At 36.3% G+C, this 18,999-nt stretch overlaps 1 protein-coding gene across 1 annotated transcript; it reads right to left on the reverse strand.

Moving 5' to 3' along the window:
- Positions 1-377: 377 nt before the first annotated feature.
- On the reverse strand, positions 378-18,744 carry LOC104084015 (G-protein coupled receptor 98-like; the record flags this gene model as incomplete). Its single annotated transcript, XM_009587713.1, has 15 exons — positions 18,343-18,744; positions 16,287-16,463; positions 14,537-14,695; positions 13,683-13,863; positions 12,860-13,062; positions 12,082-12,211; positions 10,473-10,553; positions 9,012-9,151; positions 7,971-8,580; positions 6,797-7,012; positions 5,349-5,564; positions 3,919-4,163; positions 3,541-3,722; positions 1,979-2,787; positions 378-587 (listed from the first exon to the last, which is right to left on the reverse strand). Coding segments are annotated over exons 1-15 (3,961 nt in total), but the record flags the coding sequence as incomplete, so codon positions are not given.
- Between the last annotated feature and the right edge of the window lie 255 nt (positions 18,745-18,999).

Raw genomic sequence — 18,999 nt, forward strand, 5'->3', positions numbered from 1 at the left:
AGATTTGATCATGACTGCTAATAGCTGTGTATGATGGGAGTTATATACAGTTCTGGAATATGGTATAAATGAATAAGACAAGAAACGCTAAAAGGAGCTTTGAAATGCAATACGAGTAGAAGCAAGGCATGATCTTCAGAAAAAAGGGAAGCACAGATGATGATATATAAAATGATTTTCCATAGATTTTATTTAAGTGCTATACTTGCAAGAGTTAAAAATTCAAAGAAATACATGCCAAGTATGTGGTTATTCTCTGCTTTCTGGCATTCTCTGAACAGTGATACAAACAATCACTGTGAGTCATTATCAACAGAAAGCACGGAGATGGAAGCTAATGTTAAACAAACTGAGTGTGGTCAACACAAAGAACCCACCTTCATGACCAATAACAGATCTTGAGGCTGTCTGGAAGCTAATAATTCCTGCCACATTGTCACTTGCCAGAATAATCACTGTGACAGTGTCAAAACTGGGCAGAATCCGACTCCCTCCGTCAGTATGGACGAGGCTGATTACGATACTTTCATTATCCTCTGGCTCTGGATCATCTAAAATGGTCAGCGTGACCATCTTTTTTGTTTCCCCTACAAAGAGAAAGAACATATACATACTTATGCGTGCACACGGAAATCACCTTTTAAAAAGACTTAATCATCTCCTTTTGTAGGAAATACTCAAAAAATATAAAAAAGGACATGAAGCATATTTATTTATTTACCTGTCTAGAAGTTACTGAATGTCATTATGAAGTTTTATTCAATTACTATTAAAAAGTTACATTAGGGCAATGTAATTATCAAATTATTAAACATACTATGTAGAAATTAAACATGTAGGCATAATTTCTGAATGTCTCGATTTTTTATTTGCATTATAAACTCTCTGACTTTCAAATTTGACTTAGAAAAGGGGAATATCATTCTTGTAAAAAAAGTACCAAGTTCATAAGTTCTCTGATGAACCATATACACAAGTATGTACACTCAATTTGAATATATTTACTAGGCCAGGGAATGCATTAAAATGGGCTGTCATTGTGTTAGTTACTTGTCTTCTGGACTATCAAAGAATGATAGTGTAAACAGCAAACACGATCAATTACCAGTCTCTATAATCCGTTATAATTTACAACACAATCCTGTTGTTCAGTGCATGTGCATAACCCGTGTTTTATGACTGTGAGAATATAAGTTTACAAGATACACATATTTCTTGCTACGTTGTGTTTCAAAATACTTTGAAAACAGTTTTTACTAAACTTATAACCACTAATGTAATTACAGGTCAGCCTCAGAATCACTGCTGGCACCCGTTCTTTTGAGTTCAGGTGATTTAGCAAGCTAGCTAGCACACTAGAACCTCTACTATACTCCCATAAATTGCTTTTAAAATAAATGTTCAGTCAATTCTGACTTTGAAAATATAAAATATATGTGTCATGCTGTGTGGTACTTAAGTAATGTCTGCCATTGACTTGTTTTTCCTGTTTGCAATTTTTTTTAATATGCTGTTATGTTATGAAATCAATACGATCTCAGAGTCTAAAAAGAGACCTCATGAAAAAATTAGTACTGTACTAACTGAAGGTTAACAAAAGACCACTTAGGCCTGATTTTCATTTTCATTATCCTTGATATAACAACTATCTTCAGCATTATTACTCCTTATTTATTTGATAAAAAGGTAATCTTTATAATGCACACTGCAATATTTCTTAAAAAAGTACTTAGAAAAATACTTAGATATTTACGCTTTTCATCTTTTTTTTTTTACTACCACTGTGTGTGTTCTGCAACATAATGCTGTATGCTAATGAACTATATTCTTTTGCATATGTATCCTGAGCATTCAGGGGGGGTTAGCCTAAGAATAAGACATCACTTATCAAAACATCCAGAGGACTGAGTGCCTGTCAGGTTCTTTTTGCTTTTCTTTAGTTTCATAAAATAGAAGCTAATGCAAAACCTTGCCTCACCTTCAGCAAACACCAGAACCTCACCAACACCTATAAAATCCACGTGTGGGGTAGCAGTTCCACCAACAACACGCCATTCCACCGTCACCTGTCCCAGGCTGCCTTCTGTCCTATGTATCATTAGCTGCACGGTGGTCTGAGGACATTCTTCTACTTCAATATACAGACCTTTCTCTGTCGCATTGGGACTTATGCTGTAGATCTTAAATACTCCAAACGCATCTCCATTCATCATTATGATAACTGTGGAAGTATTCGGCTGTCCTATAGTTGGTTGATTTTTTAAGCTGGCTGAGATGTTCATTAGTTCAACTTTCAAAAGGGATATAGTGAATTTCTCATCCAACTCTGGCAGACTGTCAGGGAGTATGGTAACCGTGAGATTTGCAAACTCTTCCCCCTCCTGCATTACGGCCCACTGTCTTGTAACAGATTCAAAATCGCTGCCAGCAATGGCTTGGGTGCTAAAGAGAGCGAACGCACTGGTGATGTTTTTCTTGTAGGTCCAGAATCCTGAAGTGTTAGTTAAGGGGCTGATCTCTGTCAGCCAAAGGCAGAGAGGAATCTCAGAGGCACTGGAAAATGTAAAGGCTGAACACGCTTGTTCTTTTAGGCACTGAGTTGCACAGGCATACAGGGGGTCACCTGCTGCCGACACGTTCACTCTGGTCTTGGATGGTTGGTCAGGAATTCCTGGTACAGGAGACTCGTAACAGGCAAAGATATCTTGACCTTGCTCAACGGCGAGAGCTACGACGTCTGTCTCAGAAGTGCTGTAAAATATCTGCAGCTGACCAAACCTTCCCCCACTAAAAGACATTAAAATTAAAAAGTAATGTTAGTTGATGAAGTATGTCTAATATTCTGTATATTTCTGGGTTAAGAATAAAAGCGAACAAAATCAACTGGCCCTTTCTGAATTGCTGAAAAGTTCCAAATAGCTAACTAAAGTGGATTCCCTTGAAGAAGGTAGTACTAGAACAACTGAGTTGTCATTTTTTGTGGATAGCAAGTTTGATTATTTATAGCCTGGGTAGCAGTCTTTTAAGAATGCATGTTTGCAAACATTTGTTTCTAGGAATTAACTTAGTCTTCGTAGGGCTGTCAAGGAAGAAAAAGCCTGTGCTGCCCAACCTCCTCATCTTTCCTCCTAGGTGTCCTCAGGATATCATATCAGATGCATAAAACCTCTTTTCCTTTTCTTGTTTCTTTCCATCCCACAAGGGTTGACCCACTCTGTCCTCTGTTCAAATCACAGGAGCAGGCTGTTGTGCAGCTTTAGATGATTTGATGATTAAATAGGCAAAATGAAACTTCAAGTACACTGCGTACATTAGGTTACATTGTACATTACAATGTATATTACATTTAAGTACCTTATGTACATTTCTAATAAGCAGACATCTAGTTCAAAACCAATGTATATAAAATAAAAATGTGTTGAGCTGGCAGATCAAGAAATTGATGCGAATATACAAGAGGAGCATGACATTTGAAATTATAACCGAGACAAAAAAAAAAGCAAAAATAATAGATATAAATAAAGCAAACATTATACAAACCTTCGCCTGACTGTTATATTTGCAAGCAAATTTCTTTCTAGTGGCTCCTGAATTCGATATAGGGATTGATGAAAGAAAACTGTGCCATAAGGATTATCATTGGCAGGTATTATAATATTTGCCACGCCATCTAACCCAATAGCACCACCATTGGAGGCCTGAGTTAATTCTACATGGACAATCTCAAAAAGAAAAAAAAAAGAAGAAGAAATAATGCAGCTAAACAATTTTTGGTATTTCTAACAATAATCACAAGCAAAGTAAATCTGAACTTCTTGCACCTTCCTGCCAGAACATTCCTTTTTTTTCTTTGCACACACTTCTGTAACAATTTAAAACTCTAATACTATTCAAGAAAGATGTAACTGCTTTACTTACTTCTTCTATTTCCGGAACATCATCAGCCAGGATTTCCAACAGCAACATCTGAACGGCTTCCCCAGGGGCAAAAGTAATATTACCCCAGGCGACCTGCAAGTCAGCGTCAGCAGGACGTCCATTAATGGTAGCAACCCACTGAACAGTAACATTACCGAGTGTCCCAGCATTGCGAATTATTGGCAGATTTATGGTTACTGATCCCAATTCAGGCTCCTCCACAGTGAATTCGGTAATCTGAAAAACTGAAGTACAGCACAGAGAGATGTATTTCGTTAACAATGAAGTTGAAAGTAAATATATCAACTCCTGAAGTACATAGTTTTACTTCACTTGATTGCATTTACTTGCACAGGTAAATCACTTTTAATCACGTTTAAACTTAAAAGCGAACTTTCAGTATTAATATTTTCACCTACAGAGGAAATTAGCATGAAAATTAAGCCCTCATCCAAAAAGTTTATTCCAATATACCCATTATTCGAGACTAACCATGAGCTGTTTCTAAGCTCTTAGATGACAAATTAATAATTATTCCCAAGCAAGGAAACTCTTTAGCAGCTTTCATGTCACTTACTGAAGAAATAAGTCAACGTATTCGCTCTGAAATTATTTCAAGTAAAAGTCTTCCTTGTAGTAAACTTTCAGTTTTTAAGAATTAAATTAATTAATTACCCATCTGGAACTATTTATTTTTGATATTTTTTCTTTCCTTCCTCTACCTTCTTCTACTGACAAAATGGAACGAGAGGAATTAAGTAGGGTACTGAAGGGAGAAACAGGTAAATCAAAGGAAAAGGCAGGAAAAAATACACCAAAAACCAAACAGCAAACGAAAAAGATAGATTTCTAAAATATCATTAAATTTTTGAAATCACCAAAACCCTTCTTAAAACCTGTGTAATGAAACTAATTTAGGAAAGTATACACAATTAATTTTATTGATAATAACAGACGGAAGAACAACTAAACTTGACAGAAAATAAGAGAATATAATTTAATTGCTCTTTGTATTTTTCAATTTCCCCAGATTTTTAAATCTGCTTTGGCTGATTATCTAGTAAAACAAAGATATCAAAGTATTTAAGCAACAGATATTAGAATGCAGATTTTGACTTAAATCTATTGCAGAAATGCAGCTCTTAGAATAGATAAAAAATAAAAAAGTAAACTAAAATCCATCTATCTCTATTGGGAGATTCCAAAATCTTGCTATATCAACTGACTAAATAATACTTTTCTTTTATATTAAAGCATCATTACTCCTTAATTACATGTTTTAATTTAGTTTATTTTTTCCTTTACTGTCTTCAGGCTTCCTCTTTGCCTTCTGAAAGTTTTTTATCTAGTTGCCCAGTAACAGCTCACCCACAAATCTGCAGTAAAAATGTTAACAGAAGAGAGAAAATATGCAAATAAGACTCATTTACCAAAGGATCCAAACGGGTCATCAGAAGCCTCAATAGTTATGATTGCCCTAGTCAAAGATCCAAGCAAGGCTCCTCCTGTTGTTTGATTCAGCAGCTGAACATAAAACGACTCCTCAACTTCGGGATTGATATCATTAATTATATAAATTGGCACAGCTTTACTTGTTTCTCCTTCTAGTAAGACAACATCTGATGAGGCTACGCTGTAGTCTTCGCCTAGATTTGTAGATGGAAAAAACAAAACAATAAAAAACACAGAATATTAATGCATTATGGTTCAGTGTATTGAACATTATCAGTAATACTTCTCTTTTTGCTTACACATGCATTCCTCCATGTTTTAATGTTTTTTTTTCTTTATCTTCAGATCCAGACCACACAGTCTTTTTTATTTCCCATTGCCTTTTAGGTATCTGGATGGATTAAAACGAAACTTGGCTTGGCCAAAACAGAGTTTGCGTTGCTAGATCAAGAGGTAATTACAAAAGGTCCATTATTGCCTCCATTGACAAGGTCACACTACCGAGATGTTTCTGTCTTTGATTTCTAATTGCTCTCTGGCTTTCCAAGAGATAAAAGTGAACAGAAGCACCTTTGTCAAAGTAGATTTTAGTAAAGGGCGCATTTTGCGTGTGGACCTCACTTTAGGCAAACTTGTCTCTAAGAATGTCTAGATGAACAACTGTGATACACTGGATAGTGGCTCTGCTTCAGAAACTAATTGAAAGCTCTGACATCAATCTAGCTACACACTTATTTAGAAAAGTCTGTTACATAAAAAGGAAACTAAAATACCAGTTCTCAGAGTGTGTACCACTCACCTATGCAATTTTGGACACAGCTGAAATACAGTGGGTTTGATTTATAACTAAGTTGTTTTCACCCTGCACGCTTCATAAGTTTGATCCTTTCTTTATGTTCCTTCTCTATAGTAGGGACCAGGAGAACTTAACCTCCCATTTTTAGAAGTTCAAGTCTTCTTGGGTTTTGATTGGGTTTTGCCCGTTTTACGGCTGAGTCCCCAACTCTTACTTCCTCTCCAATAAGCTCACCTAAATAACACATGGTGCGTTTAATTACGTACACAGGACTAAATAGTAGTCTACATATACTATTGTAGTATTTTTTATTTTTATTTATTTTCTTTTTTTGAAGAGGTGGTGGGCTACTAGGGAAACAAACACCCCAATTCCTTCACTCATTTCTCCTGCTAGATTCTTCAGTGATGATGTCTCAGAGCTTTCTAACAGCTGATGCATGATCCCTCCCATGGGGTTTGGATTCCTCTTTGCTAAGCAGAGTCAGTAAATGTCTCACTACTTTTTTTTTTTACTTGTTATACAATAGTGCATTCAATACACACTTGTTTGCTTTGACCGCTCAAAGCATACAGCATGCTCTTTCCACTTTAACACAGACTGCATACTTCTGCTATTCTGATTTCTTACCAGCTGTTGCAGTTATTGGCATAGCTTTAAATTTCACAGAAACGTCTGCAAATATTCCCCCAGTTCTGGTCACATTAATGATTGGTCCAACATAATTTTCAGCAACTCGCACAGTTAAAGCTGAAAGCTGAAGTGTTCCAAAAGCATCATCATTGGCATTGATAATTACATGAGCTATTGTCTCACCCACTAATCCAAGTCGAGGAGAATTTACAACTGAAACATAAAGAAAACTTAGTGAGGGAGTGCCTGAGATGCTTGCTCCCTATGGCTATGGAGTTCATAGACATGTGAATTTAGTCGTTAGTTGCCACTAGTTTTCAACAAAATTGTCTTTTTTAGTATTGGATAAAGTATAACTACAAACTGCACCAACATAGTTTTGGTGTTTGAATTATATTATAGCAGAAAAATCCCAATTTTTAATAACTTATTATTCTACCCTGCTGTGGAGCATACAAGCCATAATTTGTTTGAAGAGGTGAGGTACTGTGAAATAATTTGTTTAGTTATTTATTTGTCCATAAGGTCAGTAGTAAGATCAATACAGTTCAGAAGAATTTCATTTTTACACTTGCTGTGATGAAATATAAATAAGATTTCAACCTCCCAGCAGAATTATATTTGAAGTTTTCCTTAACATCAAGATTAATCCGGGGTGGGGGCAGCAATTAGACATGCCAAGAAGCTTTGAAGCACAAATCAGGCTGTAATGACCTAAATTTATCTGAATGAGGGATGAAGCAAACATTCTCTACACTAAAAAAGCAACATGTGGCTGTAATTCTATACCACTTTATTTTTAAAAGACTTTTTTGGCTTTCATTAAGCAAAACTAGTTTAGTTATTTCCTAATACTGAACTTTACAGAAACAATACTAGATGAACAGGTGTTAGTGCACAAAACCAATACTGTAACATATTTGGCCTGAAAGACCTTGGATAAGGTGATGCAAAAGGGATAAAGAAATGCTCATCCATCCCTGACAAAATACTGCACCAAAGGAAATACATGCCGACAGCACACAAGGCAGGTAACTCAGAGATTTCTTAACTATACAGAGTTTGGCAGAGATAAAAAGTTTATCATTTAACTCATTGTATTTTATCCTATTAAATATAAATATTATCCTTCCTATTTAAATTGTGGATTTTACACATGTAAGATACTTACTTGGCCGATCCTGTACTTTCTCGATCAAAACAATACTGCTTAGCTCCACAAAAACAGATTCTGACCTCTCAGGATCATCATCATCCAAAATAGGCAAAAATATTGCGGCCTCACTTTCATTGGCTGTGAAGATCATGTAACCTGTAATGGGTATATAATCTTTTCCCTCTATTGCTCTAACAACATCAGAAGGAAGAAAGGGTGACTTTTCATCATCGCCAATAGTTCTGTATGTTACCATCACTGTACCGAGGAGACCACCACGCCTTATTATTGTCAGGGAGATATTTTTTGTTTCTTCCTCAACTTTTATTGGTCTGTTTTGCTCAGAAAAGATGAAGACTCCATATGGATCATCATTAGCTAAAACAGTTAATGTTGCATTAGTATGATTTCCAAGATGACCACTGGAGACATTGATGATCAAAACTGAAAACACCTTATCCAATTCAGGAACTTCATCAGGAGAAACCTGTACTGTAATATTTGCTCTCGCTTGGCCAACATCAAATGTTACATTCCCATCTGTAGAGATCAGGTCTTTGGTAAGATCACAGACTATGATCCAATGCAGTGTTACTTGCGACAAGGCCCCATGCGTTCTCACAACCTAAGTGAAAAATATAAAGATCTGCATGTTTTTGTTTTACGAGAAAGAAAAACATGAAGGTATGAGATGGAATAAAGCCGAGACATTGACATGACTGGTTAAAAATAAATTTGTGTTTTTGAAAAAAAGTGTAACCTTTATCATCTCAGCTTTGCTGTATTTGTTGTATCATCAACACTATTATTTTAAAATAGTAGTACCTCAAATGTAAACAAGCAGAAGTAATTTTAAACCTGTGGATATTATTATTACATCATTTTAGCTTCAAGCTGAATGATACTCATTAGAAAACTCAGTATGAAATGGCAAAACAGATGTGCACAATAAAGTTATAAGCCCTATAGATTTATGGTAAAAACATCGCAGAATGCCCAGTAAAAACAGAGACAGAAGAGGACTGCACAGCAATATGAGACTCAAAGCTTTCTAACCTGCAGCACAATATTGCTATCTCCATCTTCAGGCTCAGTTCCATTTACCGAGAGTGACTCAGTACTGAACTCAAACACACCATGAGCATCATCAGAAGCCTCAATAGTCACAAAGATGTGGGACGCAATTCCCAAGCTAGCTGTTAAGTGCAAGTTCCAAAAAGGGTTATTTTTTCTAGCATCTTTTTTTACATTAAAGAAAACAGCTAAAGAAATATGTTGCGAAAAAATACACAGGAGAGCATGACTGGAGTATCCATGCTATTTTGCCCTCGGTTTTTTTTAAATGCATGATAACTATCCATATGGATAGGGAACTGACTTTCAATAATGCAGTCCTGGCAGCCCTTCTATGGAACTACGCAACAAAGAAATATAATAAATATTACTGTTTTAAGGGAGGAACAGAAATAAAATTACAGGTTTAATGAACGAAAATGGAGCATAATTTAGGATGGTAGGGAGTTATATGGTAAACCACAGTGTAAGCATATAGACCAGATGAATGCAGGTCCAACATAAGCTGGAATGAAAAACAAAGAAAAAACCAAGTCGGTAAATCCTGCTACTAAAAAGATTGTCTTGGGTGAGACAACTTGCTGCTGAGAGACAGAATGAGCCTGGCACTTAAGAAAACCATTTCTAGAAACAAGGAAAAAGGAAATAGCACTTAAAAAAAATGCAGGATGCTCCAAAAAGTGGCTAAATCACAGACTTACTCTCAGATTCAAACTGAAATCCTCTGCATGTACAAATAAAATTGAAAATCAGGCTGTCACAAAGGAATAAATTATTCAATTTGGATAATGGGTACTCATATAACATTTTCAGGTCTATAGGGTTTGATTTGAAGTCCTATACGATTAGGGATTTCGCTCAGATTTTATGTTATTTCTGCATCTAGGTTTTTTTCAATTTTCTCAGTATTAAATTATCTTTGTTTTCTGTATGTCATGACATAAATACAAACTTAAAGAGAAGAAATTAAAAACAATCAAAACATTCCTTTAAAAAATCTAACACAGCTTACTTTTCTTTAAGAATATTTTTGACATGCAGAGAATCAAAGTAACATAAAGCACGTATAAAAGCATAGTCAGGTAATTTTTAAATTACCTTCAATTTAAAAAGTGTCATTGCTTTTTGCTTTCCAGAAATTTGACAATTTTCAATCAAAATTGATTTTGCAAACTGTACTTCTGGAATAACTATATTGTGTTTTACAACCATATACTTTTGATGGTATAGAAGCTGTTATTTTTTGTGTTACACTAAACACTGACTGATATTCAAATTATGCCTAAATTAAAATGGAAAAGAATGTTTTGGCAGAACTTTAAGATAAATCTAAATGAATCACCTGTAACTACAAGTAACACTATGCCAGGCTGTGTCAGCATAGTAATTTATGAGGGATATTAGAGTTAGCAATAAAAAATAGGGTTAATTAAAAATGCTTACCATGTTGATGGACAGTTGGAAGGAAGAAATCCATGTTCCCATCACCACTACCACTGCCATCATTTCTAAAGAGCTCAGCAACTTTAAGATGACAGACATACAGATATATACACATATATACATGTATACATACAGAGAAAGCAGAAAGTAATTTAAACATTTCTGGACAACACAAAAGAGAGGAAAGCATTCTAGGAAGGCATCAGTTTGGGATATGAAGGTATACAGGATTTCTGATAAAAGCCAGAAAAAGTCTCATATATGCCACCTCTTATTAAATTTATGACACTGGAAACAGCACTGGGAGGTCAGAAGGAAAGAAAACACATACACCTCTGTTTTCTCCTTTCTTTCCCTTTTTGTGTCCCCTCTTTGTATTTCCCCTTTCTCACTCCTAAATGAGGTCTGTCAGGGAGAGATTGGAAATGTGAATTAAAAAAGAAAACAACACAAACCAAGCGCTAAACCTCCCCAAACTCTCTTATTCTAGTATTTTCTCACAAAGTGAAAACATGTGTCAGAAAGTTGGAAAAATCTGCAGGAAGCTTAACTAATGGAGACTTTACTCTAAGTTTTGTGCTTGCAATGGTGTTGGAAAGGCCAAAAGAGGGTTTGTGCTAAGAGGGTATGTGCCTAGTGAATTATTAAAGTTAGCTGTAAGTTTTCTGACAAAAAAAAATCTGAAGAGAAAAGTTTGGTTCTTTTTAACAAAACAACTATTCGACCAAAAAGTCCACATGCATGAAAGGTTTGAAATTTTTATCAAAAGCATCACTAAGGCAACACTGCACCATACAGACATACAATCACAGCAGGAGAGCTGGATTAATTCAAGGTGGTATGATATAACTTCCCAGAAGGCACCACACTTGCATTTCTGGATTGCTTAAAAAAAGTCAATTTATGGCTGCCAATGTTTCTAACTACTTTTTTCCCTCCAACCAGCTTTACAATCTCCCTTAAAAATTTTCTCCAATGGAAAAAAAATCTGTAAGGGATGAGTGGTTTCGTATGGCAAGGGCACTGATGCTTGCCATCCCTTGCGAGACTAGCATCTCACAGCAAGATTTCCTTTGAGTGTTTTTCTTGTTCTTCCACAAAGGTACCAGCTACCTCTCCGGCTTAGCTAAACTCCCTGGGCCTCTCCACACCCACAGTCTCCTACTGCTATAATCCAGTTGAATACATTATGAGCTAGTGTATCGCAATTCCTCTGATTTCATTCAAGTGGCAGGTAAAAAACCCACTTTGGCTGTTTAGCCTTAAATATTTTATAAATATTGACAAATTTTTAAAAATTGGAATTTATACATTTTTTAAGTTATTTTAATTCTCATTACCAACCATGAAATTATATAATGTGAAAAGCATCAATTGCCTTTAAATGACAATAATACATGGTAATAATACATTTTCTTTGGGATCTGGTGGTTCCCAGCAATGATTAACAAAATATCTGAAGAACAGTTAAGAAAAATTGCAGCTGTCTGGGGGTGTTTGTTTGTCTTCAGAAACAACATGGAAATAATACACCTAAGAAAGGTTAAGATTTTAATGGATAAGTAGAGACCATGAAAATACAACCAATGGATTGATGTATGTGCCTTACCTCCTCCCTCTGGGTTCAACAGCTCCACTTTAAAAGTTTTTTCTAATTCAGGAATAGAATTATCAGTGATGTTAACAATAATGTACTTGTATCTTTCTCCTGGCTGAAATTCCAGCGTGCCCACAACAGCCTGCAATATGAAAGCTCTTCACATTTTTGTTCAAGTCTAATGTTTTCATCCATATGAAAAAAGAAATAGAACCTTGATTTTTTCGTCTTTGTCAAAACATCTACTTTTCTTCATTTAAGCTTTTAAAAAAATCTGCTGAATCTTTGTTATGAGAAAAAGATATCCAAATTCACAGAATTAGGAGCATCTGCATTCATCTACATTTTTCTGCACAAATATCAGTTAGACAAGCAAGCACAGACAGGCACAGGTTATTTTGTTGAACATGTACAAATCCCATTATGTACAAACATAATCTTAACCTGTACCTGCACCTGAATGCTCATATGAAGTTTGATATATTCAGCAACAATAGCAAATACCCCTTCCTGATACGTTAACAACGGTCCTAAGAAAAAAAAATCAAAACTTTTCCTAGGCTTTTCCTAGGAAATAAAACATCCTGCACACACAGGAGGTAAAAGTCACATAATGATATATATTTTAAAGCGAATATTACACATTCATTTATCTCGTCACCATATAAACCAAAATGTTTCCATGAAAAGAATCACAGCTGGGCTAAAATTCTCAAACTGAAGGCTATCTCCAGGACAAATAACTCAAATTAAATACCAAAATAATTACACACCTTGGCAATGGCCATACCTGATAATCTTTAGGACTGAAAGCTGTAAGTGGCACTGTTCTGTATTCCACCAGAACTGTTCCAAGAAGGCCTTGTGCACGAACTACCAGTAATCTGATGTGTCCAACTTCTTCTTTAATTGTAATATGGGGCACAGCAGAGACTGGCAGAATCATTTCATCACCTGGCTGAGGAAGTGGCCCCACAGAGAACTGTAGCAGACCTGGCAGACAAAAAGTACTATTTACATGGCTTCTCTCACCAAATGTAAATTATGATAACCAATTGAAACCAAATTATTTATAATATCTATATTTTGTGGCACTTCTTAAATTAAAAATCAGTTATTGATATGCCCTTAGGCCTCAATCACACTATTTCCAGGGATGTGGTATGTACCTTCCCTTCTCTCACTGATATCCGTATCAGTCTTGATAAAGCCACAGAACTATAATGAATTCAGCTCTTCCCAAAAGAGCCTCGATATGTCATAGTATTGGGTACTTATTGGTATAATAAGCATGCAGAAATGTCTCTTTTCATCAGAAATTCTCATCTAAGAAAAACTTGCACAGGATCAACTACATGCAACCTTTAGTTGCTCTCAGAAGGGAATCATTGTCTATTTGGTCAGGGAAGCTTTGATGCCTTTTTGTAAAATTCTCAAGAATAAGTAACTCAGCTTTCACTCTTGTATACAAATTATGAATTAATCTCTAGTTAGATAAAGTGGAACACTTGTCATTGCTTCCTCAACTACCAAGGCTAAGCAAAGTTTTTATCTGTTGAGCTAGAACTATACAACTATCTGCAACAAGACTGTAACATCTCCATCATTGTTACCATACGGGTGGTCACTGGCTTTGATGCTGATATCAGTAGTTTCCTTTTCTGGATCTATACTTGCTCCACTGGTAGGAGTTGAACCTAGTTTTCCATCTCCAGACACTGCAGAGACTAATGTCACATGAAAATATTCATTTAGCTCCGGAATGTCATCATCAATAACATGCAAATTTAAGACCTGGAGGAAGATCAAATCATGGAAAAATCAAACCATGCAACATACATCACTTACAAGTTTCATAACACTGCCTAACTCATCAAATTCTTTGATTAGTCTGCCAGCTGCATCTGCTGTGTAGTTCTGAAAGTAACATGGAAAACTTTTTTGCTTTCCACATAATTTAACCTAACTTCTAGGATAATATTTTATGTTTAGAATATGTATTCCAGAAAGAATGTTAGCAAGCTGTCAGAAATGGAAGGCATATTTTCTTAAGTGCTTCAAATTGCATAAACACATAACCAACCAAGCAATTATTTATTATAGTATCTTAAAACAAGCATAGTTTAAATTGTATATATTGAAAGTGAAGTATCTCATAGACTTCAAAATCTTGAAGAAATTCCACTTCTGAAGAGAAATTACACTGATTAATCCAATTTAGAGAGCAAGTAAAGCAAGCTTTTTATGCCACCTGACACTTGGGATTGCAGATCATACTATTAATTAACATAACCTGCTTTGCATAGGCTAACATATTCATCTCAGACAATTCCAGCTTTCTATGTATTGTGACATGCCTATGTATTAGACAAACATAGAAGAAAAGGTTTAAGTGGCTGATCGTGTTTAGAAGCATGGGAATGGGTAGCTTACAAACATCAATGGAAAGTCTCTTAGGATATCTCACCTGACGAGCAACAGCTCCCAATCTGTTTCTTAGGGCCATGCCCATTAACTCCTCCGTACGTAGACAATAAATTGGACCACACAGCAGTGGAGCAAAAGGGTATACCAGCCCTTTTCTGCCACTAGATAGAATAAGGCAGGCCTCATCCATGCTGCTAGACTAGAAAACCTTCAGAAATTTTTGCTTTATATGACCTTTATATGACAGCCGGCTGAACAGGAGCCGGCAGTGTGCCCGGGTGGCCAAGAAGGCCAACGGCATCCTGGCCTGTATCAGAACTAGTGTGGCCAGCAGGAGGAGGGAGGGGATCGTGCCCCCGTACTCGGCCCTGGTGAGGCCGCACCTCGAATCCTGTGTTCAGTTTTGGGCCCCTCACTACAAGAAGGACCTTGAGGTGCTGGAGTGTGTCCAGAGAAGGGCAACGAAGCTGGTGAAGGGCCTGGAGCACAAGTCTGATGAGGAGCGGCTGAGGGAACTGGGGCTGTTCAGCCTGGAGAAGAGGAGGCTGAGGGGAGACCTCATCACGCTCTACAACTACCTGAAAGGAGGTTGTAGCGAGGTGGGGGCCAGTCTCTTCTCCCAAGTAACCAGCGATAGGACGAGAGGAAACGGCCTCAAGTTGCACCAGGGGAGGTTTAGATTGGATATTAGGAAAAATGTCTTTACTGAAAGAGGCATCAGGCCTTGGAACAGGCTGCCCAGGGAAGTGGTGGAGTCACCATCCCTGGAAGTATTTAAAACACATGTAGATAAGGCCCTTAGGGACATGTTTTAGTGGGCATGGTGGTGTTGGGTTGACAGTTGGACTCGATGATCTTAGAGGTCTTTTCCAACCTTAATGATTCTACGATTCTATGATTCTATGACCTTATGCAATGCAGTGATATGATTCAATGGAGAATTAAAGCTGAATGAACAGTGACATGAACAAACTATTTTCAGATATGATAAGCTTTTGCCAAGCTTTAATCACTTACATTGTTTAACTGGGCCCAGATCCACCGTTCTAGTGGAGCCACTGGGATCCTTTCAAATGGTGTCAGTGAGTTTCAGTCAGTTCATACTGACTTCAGCAGAATGATAAAAGTGAAACCGAGGATGGCATTTTCTACTAACAATTCACCCTTTCTATTTTACGAATACTAAGAGAAAACACACATGAACTTTCTACAGTATTGTGGTCCCACACTTCTTCAAACAAACGTGAAACTCCTGTGCTGTGGGTCAGGGTTGCATTCACAGAAATAAATTAAGCAAAAGGGACAGAACGTGGCCAAGAGTGGTTGCAAGACACTTGATTGCAGCAGTGAACTTTACTGTTGTCTCTTTAATTGATGTGGAAATGAATCTGAGTTACAAAACTCAGATCAAAACCTGATTGTTTTCCTGATCAATTTCAAAAGTGGCTGGATCCATTATTTCAGCCCAGGACTATCTACACTTCAAGTATACATATACATATACATAAATCTAGTTAATATTTTCTATATGTATACATATATATAAACATATCTAATATATTATGTGCATTCAAACATACATGCACACATGGTGACCCCTGAACCGAGATACACACAGATCTATAAGCATCTATCATATCACTTGCTAGTTGTCAGGGATGCAAAATATAACAAAAGCCATGTGAAGGAAACACTCTCTAGCATGAAAACCAGTCAAGCACCCTCAGAAGGTATTTTCCAGCAAGTTTGCAAAGGACAGGATGAATAGTTAATAGGAAGGTAGGGTTTACCTCTGATCTCTGCCAAGGAAGGAATGTGATAGTGCCAGTGCTGTTAGAAAAATCAGTAACAGGGTAATTAATGCCCGTGGAATCAACCTGTGAGATAATGTAATTTATATACACATAGTCTAGGGCTCCCCTTGTGCGCTCCACGACACAGGATATTGTGGAACCCTCATCGGCAGTCTGGAAGAAAGAAAGAGATTTAGATGTTTGTTATTGTCAAAGTAAATCAAGCTAATAAATGCAAAACACGGAATTCTCTAATGCTAGTCAAATGTTCAGGTAAAAAATTGCTGTCATGTTACTTTCAGCACTTTTGGAGTGGTAGGAAGCTGAAACTGAACTTCAGTGGTGGTCAGAACAATCTGGAACAAGTGGAATTTGCAACAGCTTCTAGTATCTCCCTGAGAACTATAAAGGTAAGCCAATAACTATACCCATTGTTTGTTTTGGACACAATCTGTTCCCCAAAACTACATGCTAAAGACAGAATCAATATCCTTGAAATGTGCATGTCAAAAGCAACTGAAACTATTGTTTTATATTAACATCAATTATTTTAATTTTCATTAGTAGTAATTTAAAGAAAGATTTGGATTCCTGCTTTCCCCAACTAGAAACACTATGGAAAAAAAAAAAATAGATACATTAAAATTAAACTATACTATCATCATTCAGTAAAAACTTCGAAAAAATTTTCTATGCTACAGTCCTCTTTACAATTCTGTCTTCACAGAGAACATGACTTCAGCAGCAACAATTTTGCATATTTGGAACAAAGTAGGTATTGATACTGACCATAAGTTTTTGAAAATCATGATTATAGAACTAAAATAGAAAATAATTTTGTTGGAAATTGCTAGAAAGGGTAAAGCTATCTTAAGCATTAGATAAATTTCAGACTGCTGTATAACACAGTGCAGATACTGCATGTGCCTTCAGCTGCCTCGTAGACAGATACGCACATAAAGCAAGTAAACTACTGATAAAACAATGCTGCGTATCTGCATCATCACTGAGAGCTCTAATACTTCCCTGGTGAAATGGACGTAATATAACTGCAAAACAATTGACATGCCATATAAATTTTTAATTTTGCTTCACGCTTGGTTAATGATCTGTGGCATCACAGTATTATCAGTGGCATTTGAAGCTGAAGGAATCTATTATCATAGCATATGGTAGGCACATAAAAAGCAAACTGAACCAAATTGAAAACCAGTATCAGACAGGAAAGATGGTTACTTTCAAACACATCATAAGCACTTCGGTTAGAAAGAATGCAATTAAAAGGTCATGACAGTTCCCAAATTGGAAAGTATTCTGAAACTTGCTTTCGAAAATAATCCAACACCAATAGAAACAGGTGTCATGTTTCTCTCCCTCACAATTGATTAAAGAAGTAAAAGTGAATTATGTTTATTTCAATCCTCCCCCCAAAAGTAGCAAGTTTATATATTGCATATATGGTGGCTACCACCAAAGAACAACTTAATGTTTAAAAAAAAGGCAACTCACAGCCAGTATCAACCAAATTCACACAAAACATATGCAATTTATACCTTATAACTTATGATAGCAAAAGATTGTGTAAAAATAAATCACACTTTGTCATTGCATGACCTCTAGTAAAATTCTTTCAAACACATCATGTATGCAGAAAAATAAGATAAAAATCTTTGTAATAATCGATTATCCAAAAAAGAAAATTAAATCTTATCTTTTAATTGATTACCCAGTCTCAGATGTGACAGAAATAAAGGAAAAAAATGTTCTTCTTGAAAAATTTAAGCCTTAGTCTTCAGTTTATGTAATAAAATCAATTTTCTTAACAAAAATAATTTGGGGGGGGGGTGTTTAAAAATTATATTGCAAATGCCAGTGAGACTGACGCTCTATCAGCACAACTTACACATTTCCAAATTCTAGAAAAACTTTGCTTAACTACAAAACTACAAAAACTAACAATGTGAAATCAAGGCTCTGTGCAGGTCAATTGGTCTTACCACTAATTTTTCTGTGTCCGAAACTTCACCTATAATTTTCCTTATGAACACCTTACCTCAGGAATACATGCTCCAGTGAAGCCAAATAAACCATTAGCATTATCACTTTTCTGTATTCTTAATCTTGCTGTGGTATTTTCTTGTGAAATTCGAGCTCCACCACGCACAGAAATGAGCTTTAGGATGAATAACTCCTCTCCTTCTTCCTCTTTGTCATCCTTTGCAGACACAATGAATGATTTATTGGTCTCTCCTTGCCGATACTCCAAATACCCAGAGACAGGGTGGACATCACTCTTCGCAGGAGTTGCGTGGAGTTCATAGATCTCTGCTCGTGTCAGTTTACGCTCATAAAGCCTTACGTCCTGCATTAGCCCCATGTACCTACTGCTGCCATTGATTCCTGCTCCAATTCTCACGATTCCTGGGCCTGAGAAGGAAATTATAATTTTCCTCATGTTATTGTATTTCTTCAAAGTAATAAATCTGCAGCTTAATAGCTGTAATTGTTAACAATCAATGGTAAACTGTTTATTACCCCTGGATTAGGAATCATATTGATCTTGAAATGCAAAATCAGGAGGTTCTTTGAACCTCATCTCAATATTACAGGTAGATCATCACAGGTCAAACAATTCCATCCTAGACTGTTCAGGTTTTTCATCTCACTAGTTCTACCAACCCATTGTCACCATCCCTTATTTTAATGAGGA

Source organism: Fulmarus glacialis, unplaced genomic scaffold (assembly GCF_000690835.1).
Source record: "Fulmarus glacialis isolate BGI_N327 unplaced genomic scaffold, ASM69083v1 scaffold46441, whole genome shotgun sequence".
Taxonomy (NCBI): Eukaryota; Metazoa; Chordata; class Aves; order Procellariiformes; family Procellariidae; genus Fulmarus; species Fulmarus glacialis.